General features: G+C 57.3%; 2 protein-coding genes across 3 annotated transcripts in view; one reads left to right on the forward strand and one right to left on the reverse strand.

Moving 5' to 3' along the window:
* Positions 1-307: 307 nt before the first annotated feature.
* Positions 308-17425, forward strand: HK3 (hexokinase 3). Its single transcript, XM_019756088.3, has 19 exons — positions 308-668; positions 3667-3787; positions 7874-8036; positions 8231-8385; positions 8471-8590; positions 8681-8776; positions 9607-9706; positions 9786-9969; positions 10450-10605; positions 10759-10992; positions 11289-11584; positions 11693-11832; positions 11907-12026; positions 14211-14306; positions 14477-14576; positions 16188-16371; positions 16473-16628; positions 16797-17030; positions 17117-17425. Exons 2-19 carry the CDS (start codon positions 3701-3703, stop codon positions 17259-17261), a joined length of 2766 nt encoding a protein of 921 aa, XP_019611647.2. The 5' UTR covers positions 308-668; positions 3667-3700; the 3' UTR covers positions 17262-17425.
* The window catches only part of UNC5A (unc-5 netrin receptor A), a 58636-nt gene continuing 55692 nt past the window's right edge, over positions 17396-20339 (reverse strand). For both annotated transcript variants that reach the window (XM_019756090.3, XM_019756091.3), the window contains 5 exons: positions 20035-20268; positions 19752-19901; positions 19504-19668; positions 18759-18937; positions 17396-18518 (listed from right to left, as the gene is read on the reverse strand). In XM_019756090.3, coding sequence (XP_019611649.3) covers positions 18353-18518; positions 18759-18937; positions 19504-19668; positions 19752-19901; positions 20035-20268 — 894 coding nt within the window. In that variant the 3' untranslated portion in view covers positions 17396-18352. The remainder of the gene's footprint in view (positions 18519-18758; positions 18938-19503; positions 19669-19751; positions 19902-20034; positions 20269-20339) is intronic.

Consider the following 20339-nt stretch of genomic DNA (forward strand, 5'->3'; position numbering starts at 1 on the left):
AGACTCCAGTCTGGCTGCTGCCTCTCCCACCATGTACCCCACCTACGTGTTTCCTCTTTAGGCCTTTGGAGCTGCACCCCGTTCCATGAAGGTGCCTTATGCTGCATGATGTTGGACGTGCCCCTCTCTGCCAAGCACCACCTCTGCCAGCACACTGCCGTTCGTTCTTCAAGGCTCAGCTTCCTCAGCTCACAAGGGCACAGTTAATCTCTTCCTCTGGTGTGCCCCCATTGTCTATTACTCATCAGTGTTTCCACTTTTGCAACATTGTCCACTGGACTGCTTCTTTCCCAGGCTAGCCCTCCCTCTCCCATCTCCTTTCCAGGGGTGAAACACCACCTCAAAATTCAGACTCTGAGTGTTTGTAAAAGGGATGGAGCTCCCAGCATTGCGGAGGGGGTATCCCTGGGTGTCCACCTTCCTGTGGTCATCTTGCTTAAGTTTGCACCATGGCCCTGCCTACCCCGGGTTCCTCTTAGGCCAGACTCAGAAGGAAGTGCATCTTCCTGAATTAGCTGGTGTCTAGTAAGAGGGTGGAGCTTGGGGGCAGTATAACTCAGGTCACTTGTGAGTTTCCCTTTTGCGTGCAAACCAGGTCAGTGGGATACCTCATACTGAGAGAAAAGAGCTCAGGCCTGAGGAGAGTGACCAACTGCTGCTTCACCCGGGTAAGAGCCTCCTCCTCTGTCTAGTTCCTGCTTGCCACAGCCCAGCCCTCCTCTCACCTCTCCTGCTTGGCCCATGCTGGAGGAACGGAAGCTGGAGAGAGCTGCTGGTCCTCGGTGGTGACTCCCTCCCTAGCAAGCATCCCTGGCATGCCTTCCCGAAGGAAGGCTCACTCCGTATAGCTGACTCAGCTGAGGGAAGCCAAGAGGCCCAAAGTTCTTCAAATGTGTGCAGACCCCGGGCTGGGCTCTGCAGAGCTAGTGATATGGGAGTCACATGCCTCCCCACAAGGACTTTCAGCTGGAGAAGACGGACGTGATTACATTTACCGAGAGTATAAATACTGGGGTTTCTTGGGGGAAGTTTCACGGTCCCTGGCATGTAGAAATGCTGAATAAATGTCAAATATAAGAGAGGAAGGAGAAGAGAGTGAGTGAGTGAGTGAATGAATGAATGAATGAATGGGCTAGCCGGTGTTTGAAAAGAGAGTGTAATCTCACCACATATGTACCCCTTGGCCCTTTCCAAAGGTAATTGCCTCAGTTGCCCCATCTTATCTTTGAAATAGACCTGCAATATATGTGGAACTAACATTCCCATTTGACAGATTTAGAAACCGAGTATAGATATATGTGACTCCGGGGAGATTGATTAGAAACTGATTTCTTTGTTCTCTGAATAAGAGTCCTCCCCTCAATTTTACAAAGCTATATTAACACCTACCTATGCTGAACCCCTGTGCTGGGCATTGAAGATGCAAAGATGACCCAGACAACGGCGGTTCCAACTCGGGGACAGCAGGAGATAGGGCGAAGCTTGTAGTCAGTGTGGCTGGAGCATGAAGAGAAGTAGCAAGAGGAAGCTTGGATTGAGGACTGCGTGAGGGGCCTGCAACGCCACAATAAGGAATTTTGGACTGTGTTTTTTTTTTTTTTCCTACAGTGGGAGCCATCACAATGTGATGGTTTACTTTCTTAGGGGAGCTAGAGCTGGGGAATGACATGATGAGATCTGTTTTAGCACATTCTGCTGACGTGTTGAGCGTGTGTAGGGGCGGGTGGGAAGTGGACCCACTGGAGAAGTATCAGTCAGGAGGCTGTTGGAATAATCAGATGGGAGGAAGGTCTAGGGCAGTGGCAGTGGGAACCAGAGGAGGAGACACACGGGAGAGCTCTTTCTGCTCTCAGTTCTGTCTGCCTGAGAACGCTGCACAGAGGAGGCGAGGGTCAGGCGACCTGGAGAGTGTGTGAGGGAGCAGCCCTGAGGCCTCCAGCCAAGCTGGGGCACAGGAGGAGTCGTGGGCAAAAGTGAAGGAGAAAATGAATGTGGCTTTGACTGTTGAGTGTGAGGAGACTCTCCAGCATCCGTGTCGTGAAGTCTAACAGACCACTGGAATTTGGGATTTGGCTCAGGACAGGGGTATTTTGGAAGTCCTCACGCGGAGGTTTTAATCAAATCTTGGGGACTAGGAGATAAAGAGAACGTGGAAGGGAGAGGTGTCAGAAACCCGGGAGCCCAATGTTTAGGGCAAGAGGGGAGAAGAAGTTACGGAAACTACAAGAGACTCAGCAAGGAGGCCCAGGAGAGACTGGCTGTTGAAGGGACAAGAGAAGAGAATGCTGGTGGCTTTGCATGCCTAAGAGAGGTCAGTGCAGGTGGAAAAGGCTGGGATTGGGAGGTCAGGAGATCATAGGTGACTAGAGGAGGCCAAGTTCATGGGAGTGTTGGGGTAGAAGGTGGGGAGGGGCTGCAGGGCAGGAAGGTACCTTTCCTGCATTTGCTGTTCCAGGAGGGGAGGTAGAGTGATTCGGTGGACAGATGCCTCCTGCCAATCTTGGGTCCTCCACTGCATTTCCCTTTTCCTTCACCCCTGAAGGGCACCTGGATCACTGAAGGCTCCCTCAGGAACCTCCTGGAACAGCAATACCACCTCTGGCTTGAGTGAGCACAACACCTGACGTTTCTACAGTCCTTTCCAGGGTGCAAGGACTTTCAGAATCATTAACTCCTTTAATCCTCACAAGAACTGAATTTTTGTCCTGTTCTAGAAGAGGAAATTGAGGGTCAAACAGTTTCCACTCAGATTCAGATAAATACATCTGAAGACACTGAACAAGCTTTTGTTGCTCTCGTCTTCTCATTTCTGCCCTTTGACCTATGTTGGTCCGCATTTGGCAGAAGAAGGAAATCAGGCCCCGAGTCGGACCCGGGGCAGTGGCTCTGGGCACAGGGTCCTTTCAGCTCTGCATCACTGCCCCTTCCAGTCCCAGCCAGGAGCCAACGTTCTTGCACCTTACATTTCCCAAAGCATGTAGCCAGGTGTGGTTCCACTTAATTCTCACAACAACCTGTAGAGGCAGACATTATTTCCTCCTGTGTTACAGATGGAGAACTGAAATTCAAAGAAGTCATCAATGACTTGCCCGAAGTTTGTGCCGCTAGTGGGAGCCCTTTCTGAAGCACAGACCCACCCCTGTCCCCATCGCCCGTCAGAGAGAAATCCATGCACCTCGGCTTGGCATAAAGGCCGTCCGCATCTTTGGCCCCTTCTTATCTCACACCCTTTGTGCCGAGGGCTCTAGCACATCCCTGAACTCCCAAGCACTGCAGCGTGCCCATCTCGCCAACTGCCTATGTCAGCCCTACTGTGACTGCTGGTCTGGCTGTGAGGTCCCTGAGGGTGGGGCCTATGTCACCTTCCTCTGTACTCCAGCTCCCAGCAAGTAGGCATCAGGACTGGTAAATGTGAATGAAGGACAGGAGTGAACAGCATTAGGGATAGAAGTCAGCCTTCCCGGTGCTCTCTCATTATGGATCCTCCTGGAAAATGAGGGCCTTCTGGTTGGTGACTAAGGATCTTTGCTGGTCAGAGGTTCTGAGCTCTGTCCATAGCTTCCTTCCTGGTCCCCTTCAGAAGGAAGAAAGTTACGGGTCTGGGTCATGGCCTCCCAGGGCCTGTAGAGTAAGTGGTTCACATGGGCTCTCTCTTTCCTCTCTTAGGTGGCCACCCCCCCCCCCCCCATTGTGGAGCCACATGGATTCCGTTGGGCCTGTAGGGTTGTGGCAAGGGGACGGAGCTGCCCAGGAGGGCTTGCCCTGCCCGCCAGGCAGCTCTGAGCTGGTAAGTTTTGCACTGGCTTCCTGTCTCATGTCCATTCAAGGCCATCAGAGCAGGATTGGCTCACACCCACGCAGCCCCTCCTAGTTTGCCAAGACTTTCATATCTGATGTGGTAACTCTCTCCTTCCTATGAGGCTCCATATAGTACTACAGGTGGGATTATCTCCTCATTTTCCAGCTCAGGAGGAGGGGGCTCAGAGAGGTGACGTGCCTTGGTTAAGGCATGGCAGGAGCCTGAGCCGAGCTGAGGTGATTCCGCCCCAAATGGATTGCTTTGGCCACCTTGCCACACAGGTGTCGCCCTGCCCCGAATGGGTTGGGTCCTAGAAAGGACCCTCCTGGGGTTCTCTTGTGGAAGACTGTGTTCTTAAAGCCCTTTCCCCGCTTCACTAGTCACTCCTGCAGATCTCCCTCCCCTCCACATGGCCATGCAGTCAGACAGGCGATTTCAGTGCCGAACCCAATTGAAGGTTAGAGAGCAGCTTACTCTGCATGCCTCAGGTTAGCTCAGAAGTGAGTCTTCCTTTTTTCTGTCGTCTTGACCAAGGTTTAGAACCCTTGCATACCACATTCTCGAGCGGGAAACACTTGTGTAAGTCATTTCATATCCCTTAGTCTCTGTTTCTTCATCAGTAAAATGGAGGAAAAGGAAGTCGAGTGCTCCTACCCCTTGGAGGATTAAGTGAGATGCTGGATGGATAATAAAGGACCTGCACAGAGGAGGGCCTGCAAAGGGCTCTCCAGTCGTCCCCTGCAGCTTCTTTAGTTTTCCGTCTTGTTCAGACATCTGCTGGACTTAGCTTGTTGCGCAAACTGTGGGCATGTCGTGACTCACTACATTTCATGTTCTCACTTCACCCTTATTCAACCTCTGCCCCAGACCCTGCTGTAAGCATTTCCTCCGTGTGCAACTCACAGCTGGGCCACAGGTGGTGCCTGGCCTGCCACCACCTCCTGGCTCACTTCCTGCCCCTGCCCCTGCCTCCTGAGGCTCCCGTGCCTGACCCCACACCTGCCTTGCTGGCTTCATTGCACCTGCATTTTAAGGACGATTCCCTTTGGTTTCGGGGGACTTCACAGGGATGCCACATTTCCCGTGGCCTTGGCCCCCCTCGACACCACAAGCTCACCCTCGGCACCCCTTCCCATGGTCATCTGGTCATCCAAGGAAGTTTGTTGGCCATGTGTGGTCAGAGCGCAGCCTGTCTGGAGCCCCGCCCTTTCCCCCAGGGCTCCTTTTATCACCACAGAGTATGCAGTCAGGCTCTCCAGGCAGCTTTTACCTCGAGTCCTGGGGAAAGGGAACTCACGTTTCAGTGAGCATGTCCTATAGGCCAGCCACTGTTCCACCCCTTCCTTCTCAGTCCTCACAGCATCTCTAGGAAGTGGGCACTATTTTTGTTCCTGCTCTGTCGAGTGGGAAACCTGCTCAGAGAGGTGAGGCGATGGGCCCAGACCAACTGCCACGCAAGGTGTTTGAAGGAGCCAGCACTGAAGCCATATTGGATCCACCTCTATGATGCTTTGCTTCTTGCTCTCCTGCCTGAGGTCTCTCCCCACTCTTCTTGGGGGACGTTCTGGTGGGGGAACTCCAGTAGCTCCTTCCGGCTTCTGTGAGCCCACTAGAGTCGGCCGGGGAAGTCCTTTCGTCTTTCTTGTGGCTTCTGCGTCTCCGAGTCACTCCTTTTGTACCTCTCACTGCACCCAGGAGGAAAATGAAGAGAAACATGCAGCTGTCCAAGCCACTGACTACTCCATAATTCTGTTGTCATTAAGCAATAATAACACACCCCTCCCACCTACAGCACTTTACACTTTCACATACATGACCCCCTTTAATTCTTATGCCCTCACAACCACTCAATCAACACATCCTTTCTTAGTGCCAGCCTTGAGCCAGCCACTCCATGCGGCGCTGAGATGCAGCCGTGAGGAAGACATGGCCTCCGGCATTCGGGGCCGGGGGGCTTTCTGAGCTTGATTATTGTTATCTCAGTTTTGCACAAGAGAGATGTGTGACTTGCCCAGAACCACACAGCCAGGAAGTGGCAGGACGAGGACTCAGATGTAAGTTTCTTCATCCCAGGTTCTATGGGGTTTCTTTGCTGTGAACGTCATCAGCTTCGGGTTCTTTTCAGGTGAAATTGCTAGTTTTTATGCGGCTTCACATTTATGTAGAAACATCTCTGCAGTCAGACAGTGGGTTCAAATCCCGTTGTGTTCCTTCATAGCTTCTTGGGCTGGGCAGATGACTGTCCATCTCTGAGCCTCAGTTTCCTCATGTATAACACAGAACTAACCCCTGTGAGCGTACATGCTGCTGGAAGCATCTGCTGTAGCGTAAGCATGGAACATCTGGCACTCCTGTTAGAGTCATTTGCAGCTGTAGGGATCTGTTTCCCATTCTCTTCCAAAGCAGAGGTGGGACGGAGTCATCCCCTCTCCCTCAGTGGGCAGCCTCTCTCCCCAGGCTCTCCCGCCTCCTTATCCAGGTGCCCGAGTGGTTACTTTGCAGACACAGGTCAGGCTAGGGCAGCAGGAGGTGGGGGCCTGGGAAAGGGGAAGCCTAAGAGAATGGAGTCATGGGTTGGGACTCTCCAAAGGACCTCGGGAGGCTGCTGGGGCTTCTGAAGGATGAGCCAGAAGGTCGTCCAGGGGAGGTTTCCACACAAGGGGAAGGTGTGTGTGGGGGTGCTTTTAAGCTCCCCACAGTGGGCTTCTGGTGGAAGAAGCTGGGGTGTCCTGTTCTCTGCTCTCCCTGGCTCACCCCTCCCTTTGTTCTGATCCTCTCCTGGTCCAGCCTTTCCCCCAATTCATCCCCTTACACTGAAGAAAATCCCTTTAGTTCTTCCCCCAGATTTTCATATGGCTCGTTCCTTCCCTTCATTTAGGTCACCTCCACAGGGAGACCTTCCCTGACTAATGTCCAAAAATATCTCTTCCTCTCTGGTCACTCTCGGACTTCTATTCCTGCTTTATTTATTTATTTTTTAATAGCTACCATTACTACCAGAACATGTTATCTGTTTATTTGCTCATTTTCTGCCCTGACACGAGTTGAACTCCGTAAGGCAGGCCTCAGCTGGCCGTGCAGCGTTCGGCGCTCAGAATAGAGCTGGGCGCGTAGGTGGGCCTTGGCCAGTATCCGTGGGAAAAACCACTGACTAAGGTTGCTGGACTGTCACTTTGGTGTGGCCTCCAAACTCTCCTCACCACCTCACCATCAGACCGTCACTTTTTCCAAGGTTCTACCTTCTCGCCTCAGTTTCTCTCCTGGACTTGGAAGGTTCTGAGGCATCACGTGACCTCTTCCTATATGTCCTGCTCCTCCAGAAAGCAGCTTTCCTAGGTCTGCCACAGGCGCAGGCCCCACAAGGATTCGGGCTGGGAAAGCGTAGAGGGAGGACTGACAGTCCCCAAAGCACATTAGGGTGGTCACACTGGGCCCCCAGGCCAACCGCTCCTCATGCAGGCCCAGCCCCCCAGCTCCAGTACTGGCCTTTTGGGGAGAGCTGAGCAATAAATGTTGATGGTGTATTTAAAAAAAAAAAAAAAAAAATGAGGGCTGGGCTTGCTCAGGCTCCAGAGTGGAGAGGATCTGGAGAGGGGCACTTCTGAACTTGAAGTTTGTTTACACCTGTGTTCATTCATTTGCTCTTTAAGTGACAACTCACTGAGTAGCTTGGCTCTGGGTGCTGGGGAGCCAAAGCGAATCCTTCGTGGTGTGACAGGAGAAAGGCCTCGCCTAATCCTGATTTCAGTGAAGTAGAAGAGAGAAGAGTATAGGGAGCTGAGAAGGAGCCAGGAGGGAATGGAGCAGGAGGGGGTGGGTGGGTCTTTCCTCCAGAAAGGAGCCTTCTGAGGATATGGGAGCTGGGTGCAGGCTGTGAGCTGTAAGAGAGCCAGCGTGTGTGATGAGGGGCTGGGCAGGCTCAGGGGAAACCAGCAAGGCTCAGAGAGGGCTCAGAGCAGCCCTGGAGAAGCCGAGGGAGGGGACCTGGGCAGGGCTGGCCTGTCCTGCTTGAAGTCGGGGAACTGGGCTGGGCCGACAGGGCTCCTGCCCAGATGTCAGCCTGTTTCTCCCCAGGTGCAGCAGTGCTTGCAGCAGTTCAAGGTGACAGAGGCACAGCTGAGGCAGATCCAAGCCAGCCTCCTGGACTCCATGGAGCAGGCACTGAGGGGGCAGGCCAGCCCTGTCCCTGCTGTCCGGATGCTGCCTGCATACGTGGGGTCCATCCCACATGGCACTGGTGCGTGGCATAGCCTAAGAGTGGTGGCCAGGCCTGGGGAGAAGTTCTCTGGGAGAGGGGGAAGCTCCTTATCTCTGTCCCCGTCTCTATTCCTAAGTTCCCTTACAAGGCTTTGCAAGCCTTGGGAATGTTTCTGGGAGGCAGTGAACTTGGTCTCAACAGTTGCATTGTCTCTGTGACCTGCTTGTCCCCAGAGCAAGGAGACTTCGTGGTGCTGGAGTTGGGAGCCACAGGGGCCTCACTGCGTGTTCTATGGGTGACTCTGACGGGCATTGAAGGGCACTGGATAGAGCCCCGGAGCAAGGAGTTTGTGATCCCCCAAGAGGTGTTGCTAGGTCCTGGCCAGCAGGTGAGGGCTCACTGCCAAGGCTCTGGGATCCCGGAGGGCAGCGGGGGCTCCAGTGGGCAGAGCTGAGCCCCCACGTGTCCCACAGCTCTTTGACTTTGCTGCTCGCTGCCTGGCTGAGTTCCTGGATGCGCTTCCTGTGGGCAGTCGGGGCCTGCAGCTTGGGTTCAACTTCTCCTTCCCTTGTCACCAGACTGGCCTGGACAAGGTGAGGCAGAGTGGGCACAGGGACATGGGGGAAGGGGCTGCAGCCTCGTGAAAGCCATTGGAGAAGCGACCTGGCTTTTTTTGCCCCCAGAGCACCCTCATTTCCTGGACCAAAGGTTTTCGGTGCAGTGGTGTGGAAGGCCGGGATGTGGTCCAGTTGCTTCGAGAGGCTATTGCGAGGCAGGGGGTGAGTGGGGACAGGGCGATGGGAGGGCTGCCCATGTGGCCTGGGCCTCGGCCTGGCACACGGAGGCTGTGCCTGTGCTTGTGTAAGGGCCTGCTTTCCTCTCCTGCTTGTATCCTTTCTCCAGTTTAACCCTGGGGTAAATGTAGCTACCATTCCCATTTTCTAGGTAGGGAGACTGAGAGCAAGAAAGGTCAAATCAATGCTCAGGACCATGGGGTGTTGGGGGGAACACAGATGAGAAGGCTTGACTCTGTCTTCAACAGCCTCACAGTCTAGCCGGGAACGCACTGCAGTAAAAGATTGTCTCTGTCAAGGAGGTGGTTGCTATGACTGTGGGAGCACTGGGTAGGGGCCTGGAGGGGTTTGTCAGGCACATAAGCTGGGGCTGGGGAGGAAGACTTTGTTTCATAGAAGGGCATATTCCTGAAAAGGCAGGTCCATCTGGGCTAACCGCCACGGTGCATGGGCTTGGGGAGCCAGGCCAGGATGAGGGGGAGACAGCGAGGTATCTGCAGTGCAGTCTTCAAGGGGCCACGTTGGCTCCTTCCTATCCTGGTCCTGTCGGGGGCATGGGTGCGCTGGAGGGATGGTTGAGGTTGGGAGCTACTGAGAGCTTCAGGACCTGAGCTGGGGGTGGAGGAGCCAAAGGGGTGGCGAAAGGGGTGGGAGGGAAAGCTTCTTCTATGGAGCTTCCTCTATGGGCCAAGAGCGCCTGTGGCCCAGACGTGAGGGGCATGCGGACACGCGTGTTCATGTCGGCATCTCCATCAAAGACGGAGCCCCAGCCCTGCCCTCCCCCAGGATCCCCGCTCTGCCCTCTCATTGCCCAGGCCTACAGCCTCGATGTGGTTGCCGTGGTGAACGACACGGTGGGCACCATGATGGGCTGCGAGCAGGGGGCCAGGTCGTGTGAGGTCGGGCTCGTAGTAGGTGAGCTGGGGGCCCCTTGTGGTGGTAGGCGGGAGGCACACTGCCCACTGGGCAGGCCCTGATGGGTCGTCCCTGCCAGACACTGGTACCAATGCGTGTTACATGGAGGAGGCACGGCACGTGGCAGCGCTGGATGAGGATCGGGGCCGAGTCTGCGTCAGCATTGAGTGGGGCTCCTTCGGCGATGATGGGGCCCTCGGGCCAGTGCTGACCACCTTCGACCACACCCTGGACCAGGAGTCCCTGAATCCCGGCGCCCAGAGGTGGACTGACCTGCTCTAGGCCTTATCCCAGCTCTGCAGCTCCCCCTCCCCCACTGTCCCCACAGTCTAGCTCTTAGAGCCTACCCTCTCCCTCTGAGTGTCTCCAGGTGGCTCCCTGGGTGGCCCTGGCCAGGCTCAAAGAAGGAAGGGTTCAAGGTTCTAGAATTCAGAGTTTTCACCTCCTGGCCCTCTTTTATTCCTGTCTCTGACTAGCCCTGACAAGAGCTAGAGCTTGGGGGTAGCCGATCAAAGTGTCCCCTGCCCTCCTCTGGGTCCTGCCACACTCCAGAAGGCCCCTACACCTAAACTAAGCCAGAGAGGGCAGTGGGGTCACCTGACTCCTGGGAGGCCATTTTCTTCTGGAACCTCCAGTCTGGGGACCCCAAAGAAAATGACCCCTCCTAGGGGCCTCTCTCAGGTGGGGCCAGGTGGGCCAAGGGCTTAGGAAAGGCTCTGTCTAGCCACCCTTCGTGCCTGCAGGTTTGAGAAGATGATTGGGGGCCTGTACCTGGGTGAGCTGGTACGGCTGGTGCTGGTTCACCTGGCCCAGCTCGGGGTCCTCTTTGGTGGCTGCACGTCCCCCGCCCTGCTGAGCCCAGGGGCCTTTCTTCTGGAGCACGTGGCTGAAATGGAGCAGTGAGTGCAGAGGCAAATGGGATTAGACAAGGGGATTCTCCGCTGGGGAGAGGGAAGGTGGCTCTGTCCCCCAGGTAGCCATGGGGCTTCGGGGGAAGGGGGCAGGGAGCATCTGGGCTGCTCGAGCCTCAGGGTAGCACCCTGTCCCCTCAGCCCCTCTGCCGGGGCAGCCCGTCTGCACACCCTCCTGCAGGACTTGGGCCTGAGCCTGGGGGCCTCAGACGCTGAGCGCGTGCAGAGCGTGTGTGTGGCTGTGTGCACGCGCGCTGCCCAGCTCTGCGCTGCTGCCCTTGCCGCTGTCCTCACCCGCCTCCAGCACAGCCGGGAGCAGCAGACGCTTCAGATCGCTGTGGCCACCGGAGGCCGAGTGTTTGAGCGACATCCCAGGTATTGGCAAAGCACAAGATCCTGTTTGAGCAGGGAACACGTGCGTTTGTGCCAGACACCCAGAGGGCACGCTGGTACCCAGGTGCAGGGCACCGAGTATGAATGGCACCCAAGCAGAGCGAGGCTAGACGGGGTCTGGGACCAGAAGAAGTCAGAGAGAAAAGATGCTTTCCTTGGGTGTGCAAGGGAGGGATCCCTGGGGCACTGGGCGTGTGACTGGTGTACAGACAGATTTAGAACTGAAGTGATCAGGGCCAGGTGCCAAGCCAGGGTGCGCCTGGCATGTGTCTGTGTAGGTTCCTCAGTGTCCTGCAGGAGACGGTGAAGCTCCTGGCCCCCGAATGTGATGTCTCCTTCACCCCCTCTGTGGACGGGGGCGGCCAAGGTGTGGCAATGGTGACCGCTGTGGCTGCCCGCATGGCCGCCCACCGGTGCCTGCTGGAGAAGACCCTGGCGCCGTTCCGGTTGACCCTCAAGCAGCTGGCAGTGGTGCAGGCACAGATGCGGGAGGCCATGGTCAAGGGGCTCCGAGGGGAGGCCTCCTCCCTCCTCATGCTGCCCACTTATGTCCGGGCCACACCTGATGGCAGTGGTGAGGGCCTGGACTGAGTGTGGGGCTGGGACACGGGTCCGTGCAAGTCAGTGTGTGCTGGGGGTATCCACCTGCTCTGGCCTAGCATTGACAGTCTCTGCCCCACAGAGCGTGGGGATTTCCTGGCACTGGACCTCGGGGGCACCAACTTCCGGGTCCTCCTGGTACATGTGGCCACAGGAGGCGTGCAGATCACCAGCCAGGTCTACTCCATCCCTGAGTGTGTGGCCCAGGGCTCTGGACAGCAGGTACCCACAGCCTGGGGCTGAATCAGGGTGGGGGAGGGCTGGGGTGAACCCCGCTGACCTGTGTTGCCCCTCAGCTCTTCGACCACATTGTGGATTGCATCGTGGACTTCCAGCAGAAGCAGGGCCTGGGCGGGCAGAGCCTGCCCCTGGGTTTCACCTTCTCCTTCCCGTGCAGGCAGCTCGGCCTCGACCAGGTGAGGGAGGGAAGGCCGGGAGAAGCCATCCCTAGAGGCTTTCCACCCACATATACTTCATGGAGTGGGCAGGAGGCGGGGACAGGCTTCTGGTGCCCTGGACTAGCAGGAGGGGCGGGCTGAGGGGCTGAGTCTACACTCAGCCACAGTTTCACCAGACGTCGATGGGTGTGGTGAAGTGGCCTGGAATCCAGGGCCATGAAGAGGCCTAGGGTGGAGCAGGACACGGGTACCCCTGGGGGCTACCAGTGGACAGGAGAGTGGAGCCAGGGTTGAGTCTGGGCACCTGGGCACCTGGGAGAGATGTAGGTTCAAATCTGGGCTGACTACAGGCACGTGGCCCGTGCCACCCGCTGCAGCCTAGGGACCTGCGGGGAGCAGCCTTTCCTCCAGCCTCTCAGAGGGGCCTGTGCTTGCATGGGTTCTGTGCCGTCCCCCCCCCCCCCCAGTGTCCCTCTCAGTGCCTGACTGCGGTGGCAGAGCAGCAGGCACTCAGCACACACCTCTGCAAGTCCTTCAACAAGAATAGTAGACTTCATGCACACACCGGAGGCCAGTCATGGAGGCAGCTGTGCCTGAAACCCTGGTCCAAACTCCCAGGGATCCCCTCCTCAACACCCCCAACTTCTGCCGAAAAATCTCTGTGCTGAGGAGCTTGCGGCCCCTGCAGGCGTCCACCGCATTCTTCCACACCCACGTCCCTGAAAAGCTCTGCCGCCTCCCCTCCCACCAGCCTGCAGGCCTGCGGCTGTCATCTGCAGTGGCCCTGACCTCTCAGACACGTGCTTCTGTACTCCCTGCGCTTGACCCGGTCAGTCAACCAGCAGCGTCTCTCTGCTGGTCCTGTCTGCTTCAGGCGAAGCACCTGGCACCTTTTCATTATTCCTTTAGAGGTGTAAGAAGCAGGTGGGACTCAGGATGCAAAATCAGGAGTCCAAGAAACACGGTCCAATTAATCTTCCATCACCGAACTTAACTTCTGTGTTGAGCCCACATTCTTTGGAGGGGTGAAAACTTAATGTTGATCAATTCGGGGACCCCCTTCCCCAGGCTAGGGCCCCTCTCGGCCACACAGTGCCCTTTACTGTAAAGAACGTGCAGACACGTGGGATACACCAGGGGAGATGGCCCCCCCCCACCCGCCGTCTGCACTCTGGCACTTCCTTTGGTGGGAAAGGAAAACAGGCCTCCTCTGCTCTCAGATCACCCCAATCCCTTGTCTACTCCCCACCCCCCAGAGGTGTGCCCAGGGGGTGTTTATCTTGCCTGGGAGCAGGGAAGCCATTGCTACTCCTCACAATCTGGCCTCCCCCAAACGGCCCTCCCTCTCATTCACTCTCACTCTCTCCGGTTTCTGTGTTTGAGACAATGAGCACACACTACCCTCACTGTGGTTACATGGGAAAAGGGATAAAAGGAAATATTACTGGGGAAATGTTGGTTAGTGTTTCTAAAATCTCCTGCTCCAAAGATTTGCAGACCTGTTTTCCATGCTCCTACCTGCCGGAGCAGTCGTTTGGTCCTAACGGTGGTGGAATAATCCCCCTGCCCCCTCCCTCAGGGGAAGCACACTAAGAAAAGTATAGTCAAGCCCGTGTCACTATGCTCACCATTTAAGGGCACTTTCTCACAATAAAGGTGTATGTGTCTTGTCCCCTCCCGTCCTGCCCAGGTGTCTGGGTTCTGGCTTTTCTATTCGTCCTTCACTAATACCTGGAACACACGCCTGAGTCTCCCATTGACACAGCTCTGTCCCCACTCCGAGAATTCCTTCTCTTAAGCGACTCTTGTTAGTCTTTCTGGAAAAGCAGAATCTGCTTTCCTGTGGCCCTCTGAGCATTCTGTGTTCTCCCCTTTCACACACACACGTACCCATTTTACCAACTCTGTTCCTTCCTAACCCAGTGATGAAGGGCCATTCCTTCTGAGCAAATGTCTTTAAATGGCCAGACTCTCAGACCATTTGAGCATTCTGGCACTAACAATGGAAGGCATAGGTTGGATGGTTATTAATAGATTTCTTCACACCAGAAGGCTCCTGGGGAGGGAGGGGGCAGAGGGCAAGGCCCTCAACTGTTAGGCAGAGTGAGCCTGGAATCCTGCTTGGGGACGGGGGACATTGTATGTTTCTTACGAGATTCCAAGGGGCCTCCAGCTTCTAGCCCTGCCTTGTTCCCACCCCAGGGCATCCTCCTGAACTGGACGAAGGGTTTCAATGCATCTGACTGCGAGGGCCAAGATGTCGTGTGTCTGCTGCGAGAAGCCATCCAGCGTAGACAGGTAAGGATCTGCCTTCAGGGGTGCTTTAAGGCTGTGGCAAGCCTTGAGGGGAGCAAAGGGTCTCCTGCTTCCCAGGGTGGGGGCCCTCTGCAGTAGAGACCTCTGGGTCCTGCGCTGGTTGCCGTGACGACCATGTTGCCCAGCAACTAGCAGCATCCTTTTGTGTGCAGGCAGTGGAGCTGAATGTGGTTGCCATTGTCAATGACACGGTGGGAACCATGATGTCCTGTGGCTATGAGGACCCCCGTTGCGAGGTCGGCCTCATCGTAGGTAAAGAGGGCCCTGCACTTTTGTGCCCCTACTGCCTGATGCTAATTCACTGTCTCCTGTTGCCTCCTCAGTTTGGATGTTCCCCTGGCCTTGGGGATGTGGATCATTCCTGTTTGACCTGTTGGGCTAGGAGTCTGGAGTTGAAGTGTCGAGCTCAGCCCAGTTGCTGACTCACAGTCATTTAAGCTCTCTGAGCCTCAGTTTTCCCTTCTGTTAAATGAATCTGAGCTTTGATGTCATACAGATTTGGGCGGAAATACTGGCTCTGACATTCCCACCTTGTGTGGCCTTGGGCAGGTCACCAGAGCCTCAGTTTCCTCATCTCTAAGATGGAGATAATGATAACGCCGTCTCGAGGGGTCTTGAGGATGAAAGGAGGGCTGAGCATGGCACAGTGCCTGGCGTGGGGTATACACTCAGTGCTTGGAGCTGGGTGGCGGCCGGGGGTTGACAGAGAATGCGCTGTGAGTGTCCTTCCAATTGTCCACGACTCTAAGTCTTTATTAAACGGCTATCCTATGGCCAGCGGGGGGCTGGACGAAGGGACAGGAAGACACATGGAAAAGGGGGGAACACCTACCTTCTCAGAACTGGTGCTTCAGCAGGGGTTGAGCCCAGAGCAGCACATGGCAGTCAGAGAGAGCTGAATCTGACTGCGCCAGGGCAACAAGGCTGAGCTCGGAAAGGAGGGGGTCCCAACATGAGTGGGACTTGCAGTGAAAGTCTTGAAAGAAGGGTTCTAGGCGGGGGAGGAGGGCTCACAGGTCCTTAGAGCACGAGGTGTGTGGTAGCCTCCCATGGGACTGAGAGCTACTTGAAGAGAGCCTGGCACAGGGAGGTACTGGGAGGGGCATACCCAGATGGCCGTGGGCATAAACCACTGGATGGAGGAATTCCAAGTGGGGCCGACAAGACCACCTGCCTAGAGCTGACCCTGTGTTGGGGAGAGGTAGGGGATGCCTTTGCATCGGGTATGCCCTCTGCCTGGAAGGCCTTTCCTTTCATTGCTTCTTGGCTTCAAGGCCAAATCCAAACGTCACTTCCTGTCTGTAGCTTTTCTGACCCTTTAGGCAGGAAGACTCACCATGCTCAGGGCTCCCATGATGCTCTTCCCTGCACCTCTATTTGGGCACATACAGGCAGTATTGAAGTCGGCTGCGTATTGCCCCGCCTCTGGCCACTGTGGTGTCCTCGTGTCTGGCTCTTGTCTACATCCCTGGCTCTTGGCCCAGGGCCTGCTAGTTTGACTAAAGACCTGAAGGCCAGTCCAGGGAGCTTAGGCTTCTCCCCTGTAGACAGTGGGGATGTCACACATTTCCCAGGGAAATGACATGACAGATGGCATTTTTAGGCATGCCCTGGGGGAGCATGGGAGATGCACTGAGGGTGGTGCTGGTAGAGACAGTAGTGGAGGCCCTGAGGGCTTGGTGCTGGCAGGGTCTGCAAAAGGAATGTCGGGAAGGAAGGAAGACAGGACCCGGGGCAGGGTGTGAGCATGGGAGATGGAGAGGTAGGAGATGAGCCCAAGTTTTGCCGTCTCAGTGTGGGACGGGCTCAGAGGCGTCTTGTGTGCATCAGTAAATGGCTCCCACCTCATCTGGCTTCCCACAGGAACTGGCACCAACGCCTGCTACATGGAGGAGCTCCAGAACGTGGCGGGTGTAGCCGGGGACTCAGGCCACATGTGCATCAACATGGAGTGGGGCGCCTTTGGGGACGATGGCTCCCTGGGCATGCTCAGCACCTGCTTCGATGCAAGTGTGGACCAGGCGTCCATCAATCCTGGCAAACAGAGGTGTGGGCTGGGCTAGGCAGGGGTGACTGTTGGTGGCCTCCGCTGGTGATGGTAGCTAGGGTGGGGTCTCCTGCCCTGTGCACACACATGCTTTCATGCAGGTTTGAGAAGATGATCAGTGGCATGTACCTGGGGGAGATCGTCCGCCATATCCTCTTGCATTTGACCAGCCTTGGAGTTCTCTTTCGGGGTCAGCAGATCCAGCGTCTTCAGACCAGGGACATTTTCAAGACCAAGTTTCTCTCTGAGATTGAAAGGTTCTGAGACCTGCATTACTTCCCCCCACTGCCCAAACGGGTCTGCCTGTCCACTCTGGGTGGAATGCTGGTTGGAAGGAGGTCCAGTCTGGAGGATGGAGAAGTCACGAGAGGGCGTAGCTAATGCAGGACCCTGCCTCTTTGTGCTCTATTCCTTCCTGTCCCCAGTGACAGCCTGGCCCTGAGGCAGGTCCGAGCCATCCTGGAGGATCTGGGGCTGCCCCTGACCTCAGATGACGCCCTGATAGTCCTGGAGGTGTGCCAGGCTGTGTCCCAGCGGGCCGCCCAGCTCTGTGGGGCAGGTGTGGCTGCTGTGGTGGAGAAGATCCGTGAGAACCGGGGCCTGGAAGAGCTGACCGTGTCTGTGGGGGTAGATGGGACCCTCTACAAGATGCACCCCCAGTGAGTCTGGGTGCTGGGCTGGGCAGGGAGGCAAAGCCAGGTAGGGCTTGGACGGCCTGGCTCACCTCAGCCCCTTCCCCTCACAGCTTCTCCAGTCTGGTGGCAGCCACTGTGCAGAAGCTGGCCCCTCACTGTGCAGTCACCTTCCTGCAGTCAGAGGATGGGTCGGGCAAAGGTGCGGCCCTGGTCACCGCTGTAGCCTGTCGCCTGGCCCGGCTGGCCCATGTCTGAAGAAGCCCAGGGCCCAGACCCATCTGTCCCCCAGCTGGGCCCAGCCACCCAGGACTCCCAGAACTGCCCCTGTGTGACCCCTCTGTGGCCACTAGCCTCAACCTCTGGCTTCCTCGACAGAAGCCGCACTCGGGTTAGCAATATATATATATAATTTATTTACATTCACGTCCGCTAAAATCCCTATGCGCCCCGGCGGCCGGGCAAGGCTGTGTACATAAGGCCAAGTGTAAGTGCGCGAATGCACTTAAGACAGAGTCAGGGCACGAGCTTCACACGACAGGCCCCAGGGCGGGCACGCCACGGCACGCACACTCGCCATTGTCCAGCCTGGGACTCCCGTTGCATATTCACACGCCCCGTCGGGCAGGGTTCCTCGCAGCTGGGGACAGGGCAGGATCAGGGAGGAGCCATTGGGTGTCCCTGGGTGGGTGGGAGCAGGGCAGCATGTGACAGACAGATGTGGACTGACGCCGGGTGTGAGAGACGTGAGTGGCCTCCGGGTGTACAGCATGAGATGTGTGTGCGGGGGCATTCGTGTGAGATGACGCACGAGACATGCGTGGGCACGTGCCCATGTGGGGTTCATGTGCCTGAATCCAGGGGCCGCCCCCCGTCTGGCTGTGGCCCTCAGTCCCACAGGCTTGGAGCCGAGCCCCTCAAACATGCTCCTACCCGGCAGGCACAGAAATGTTTGCATAAGGTCCAGCTCAGGCAGGAGCTCTGGGGCTACGTCCCAAGCCCAGCGTGTTCGCGTGTGCCATGTGTGTGCGGCCCCCAGCCAGGGGCAGAAGGAGAGGTAGCACCACACACATATACACACACAGATGGGCTGGGCTCCGCCCGGCTCCTGGCACTGTCCACCCTGGGCCTTGGGGGCAGGTGGCAGTGCCAGCCTGGCCAGGCAGGCCATGGAAGGGCAGGAGTGTGGGCAGGGTCTGAAGGGCCAGTGTGAAGAGACAGTGTCCGCCAGGAGGGGACCTGTCCACACAGCTCCCCCAGGTGTGGCGGAGGGACCCCATCTGGCTTCTGCCTGTCCCTGGTGGGTTCCAAAGCTGGTGAGAGTGTAGGCGTTGGGGGCCTGGCTGGCCTCAGCACTCAGCCTCCGACACTGTGAAGAGGCCACCATCCGGCTGGCCCAGTCCTGCCACTGCTGCAGCCAGCTGGCTGAGGTTGCCGTTGGGGAAGTGCCTCGCCTCCCACAGGTTGAGGATCATGGCTGTGGGGCTGGGCTTGGAGGCAAAGAAGCTGAGATGGCTGCGGAGGGGTGGGGGGGAAGGGTCCGTCAGTGCCTGGCCTCACCCCAGGCTTCTGCCTCATCCCCCAGCCCACCCGAGGGCAGGGCCTCCCTTCTGCCCAGCATACTGGATGCCCTGGCTGTGGGCGGATGGGGCATAGGCCCCACCCACAGAGCATCCTGTCCACCCCACCCACCCTCCCAGCCAAGCTGGACTGCAGGTGGCCTTTGCAGCCCCTCCCTGCCCATCTCCCACCCACCTGTCAAGGTGGAGTTTCTGGGCCAGAGTCCGCCAGTCAGCACCCCGGTTACAGGGGGGGTCCAGGCTGGTAATGATCTTCTGCCGAATGAGGAAGGGGATCTTGAAGGCACTGGGGCCCACTAGGGCTGGAACCCCCCCTTCACTCTCCAGAGCCAGCAGCTCGGTGAATCTCGTGTCCTGGGGCATGAAGGAGTGGAGATAACTGTTAGAACTTTCCCTGGTCCAGGCCATCTGCCATCTCCCTCGGGGGGAGCATCCAAACCACCCCAGAGCATGGTGGCACATACACTGGCACTTCCTGGGCACCCCCCCATTGGGGCTCAGAGCTGCAATGACACGGCCAGAGAGCAGTCTGGCTTCATCCCCTCCTCTCTTCCACCAGCCATCCCCAAGTCACCCCCGGCCAGCCTCTGCTGACCACTCAGAAGTCACTGTACTGCTCTCACCTTCCTCAGTGCTGCCTAGCTCTTCCTGACTCTTCGAGGCCAGTACGAAGTCCGTCTGCAGGGAGGCCCAGGGCCCCGGCTGCTCCCCCTCTCCCTCTTGCTGCTCCCACATCCTCTCCTGAACCCTCCCCAAGCCCCACGGCGTCTGTGTGCATCTGTCTGTGTTTGCATCCACGCCTCTCCCCTGAGACTGTGGAGGCCACGCAGCATCTGGTTCCCAGGAGGAGATGGCAGGGGCGGCCCGGGGTGGTGATGCTGGTGGGCTGGGTTACGGTGGTGCCGACGCCCCCTGCCCACCTTGGTGATGTTGACATTGATGCTGAAGCTCTGCCCGTCACCCTCCACCTGCCACACCCACACCTTGCAGGCCAGGTCACTGGTGCTGGGGCTGATACGCTCCAAGGTGAAGGTGCAGTGCAGGAACTGCTGCGTGCCATTCCAGATGTGATAAAAGGGGATCTCCTGGGGGTGGGGGGGGACAGAGGTGCGGCATTAGGTGTGCCCCGCAGCAAGTGTGCCCACTCCAGGACCTTGAGTGCCCTCACCTGGTAGCTGACGAGAAGTTTGCTCTTCCACAGGGAGCTGGGCACGTCATGGATGGACAGGCGCAGGTTGTGGTAACTGTCTTTCAAATGCAGGACACGAGGCTCCTGGATCAGCTGTCCTCCCAGCTGCTTCTCCAGCTGCACCACTTCCTGTAGCAGTGTCCCAGGTGTCAGCTGAGCCTGGGGAAGGACCGCAGCCACCAGCCCTCCCCCAGGGCCAGAGGCCTCAGCCCTCTCTGCCAGGCACAGCCTCCCCACAGGCGGGCAGGGGCAGGGGCAGTACCTTGAGTGCATCGCGGGTGTCGTGCAGGCAGTAGACTCGGATGTTGTACTCCAGGGAGGTGCAGGCCATGGGGGCAAACAGAAGCAGCTTGAGGCGCTTGGCAGCGGCCACGCTGAGGGCTTCTCCCACCAGGGCGAAGCGGCCCAGCTGCTCGGTGAAGACGTAGCAGGAGCTGGCCTCCAGCTGGCAGTAGTAGAGGTGGGATGGCGCCTCCTCACCCAGGTGCAGTACGTCCTGCGTACAGGGCCCGATGGGTCAGCTCACGGCCAAGTGCAGGGGTGGCCAGAGACTGGGGACAGGGACAT

The sequence above is a fragment of the Rhinolophus sinicus genome, chromosome 5 (genome assembly GCF_057876585.1).
Source record: "Rhinolophus sinicus isolate RSI-liver-muscle chromosome 5, RSI-T2T, whole genome shotgun sequence".
Classification (NCBI taxonomy): domain Eukaryota; kingdom Metazoa; phylum Chordata; class Mammalia; order Chiroptera; family Rhinolophidae; genus Rhinolophus; species Rhinolophus sinicus.

Excerpts from the sequence above, each read along its gene's own strand:
- HK3 (XM_019756088.3), top strand. The coding sequence starts at position 3,701 with ATGGATTCCGTTGGGCCTGTAGGGTTGTGGCAAGGGGACGGAGCTGCC. Across the intron at positions 8,591-8,680 it reads ACCAGACTGGCCTGGACAAG|AGCACCCTCATTTCCTGGAC; the intron begins GTGAGGCAGAGT and ends TTTTGCCCCCAG. Across the intron at positions 16,629-16,796 it reads TTTCTCTCTGAGATTGAAAG|TGACAGCCTGGCCCTGAGGC; the intron begins GTTCTGAGACCT and ends TCCTGTCCCCAG.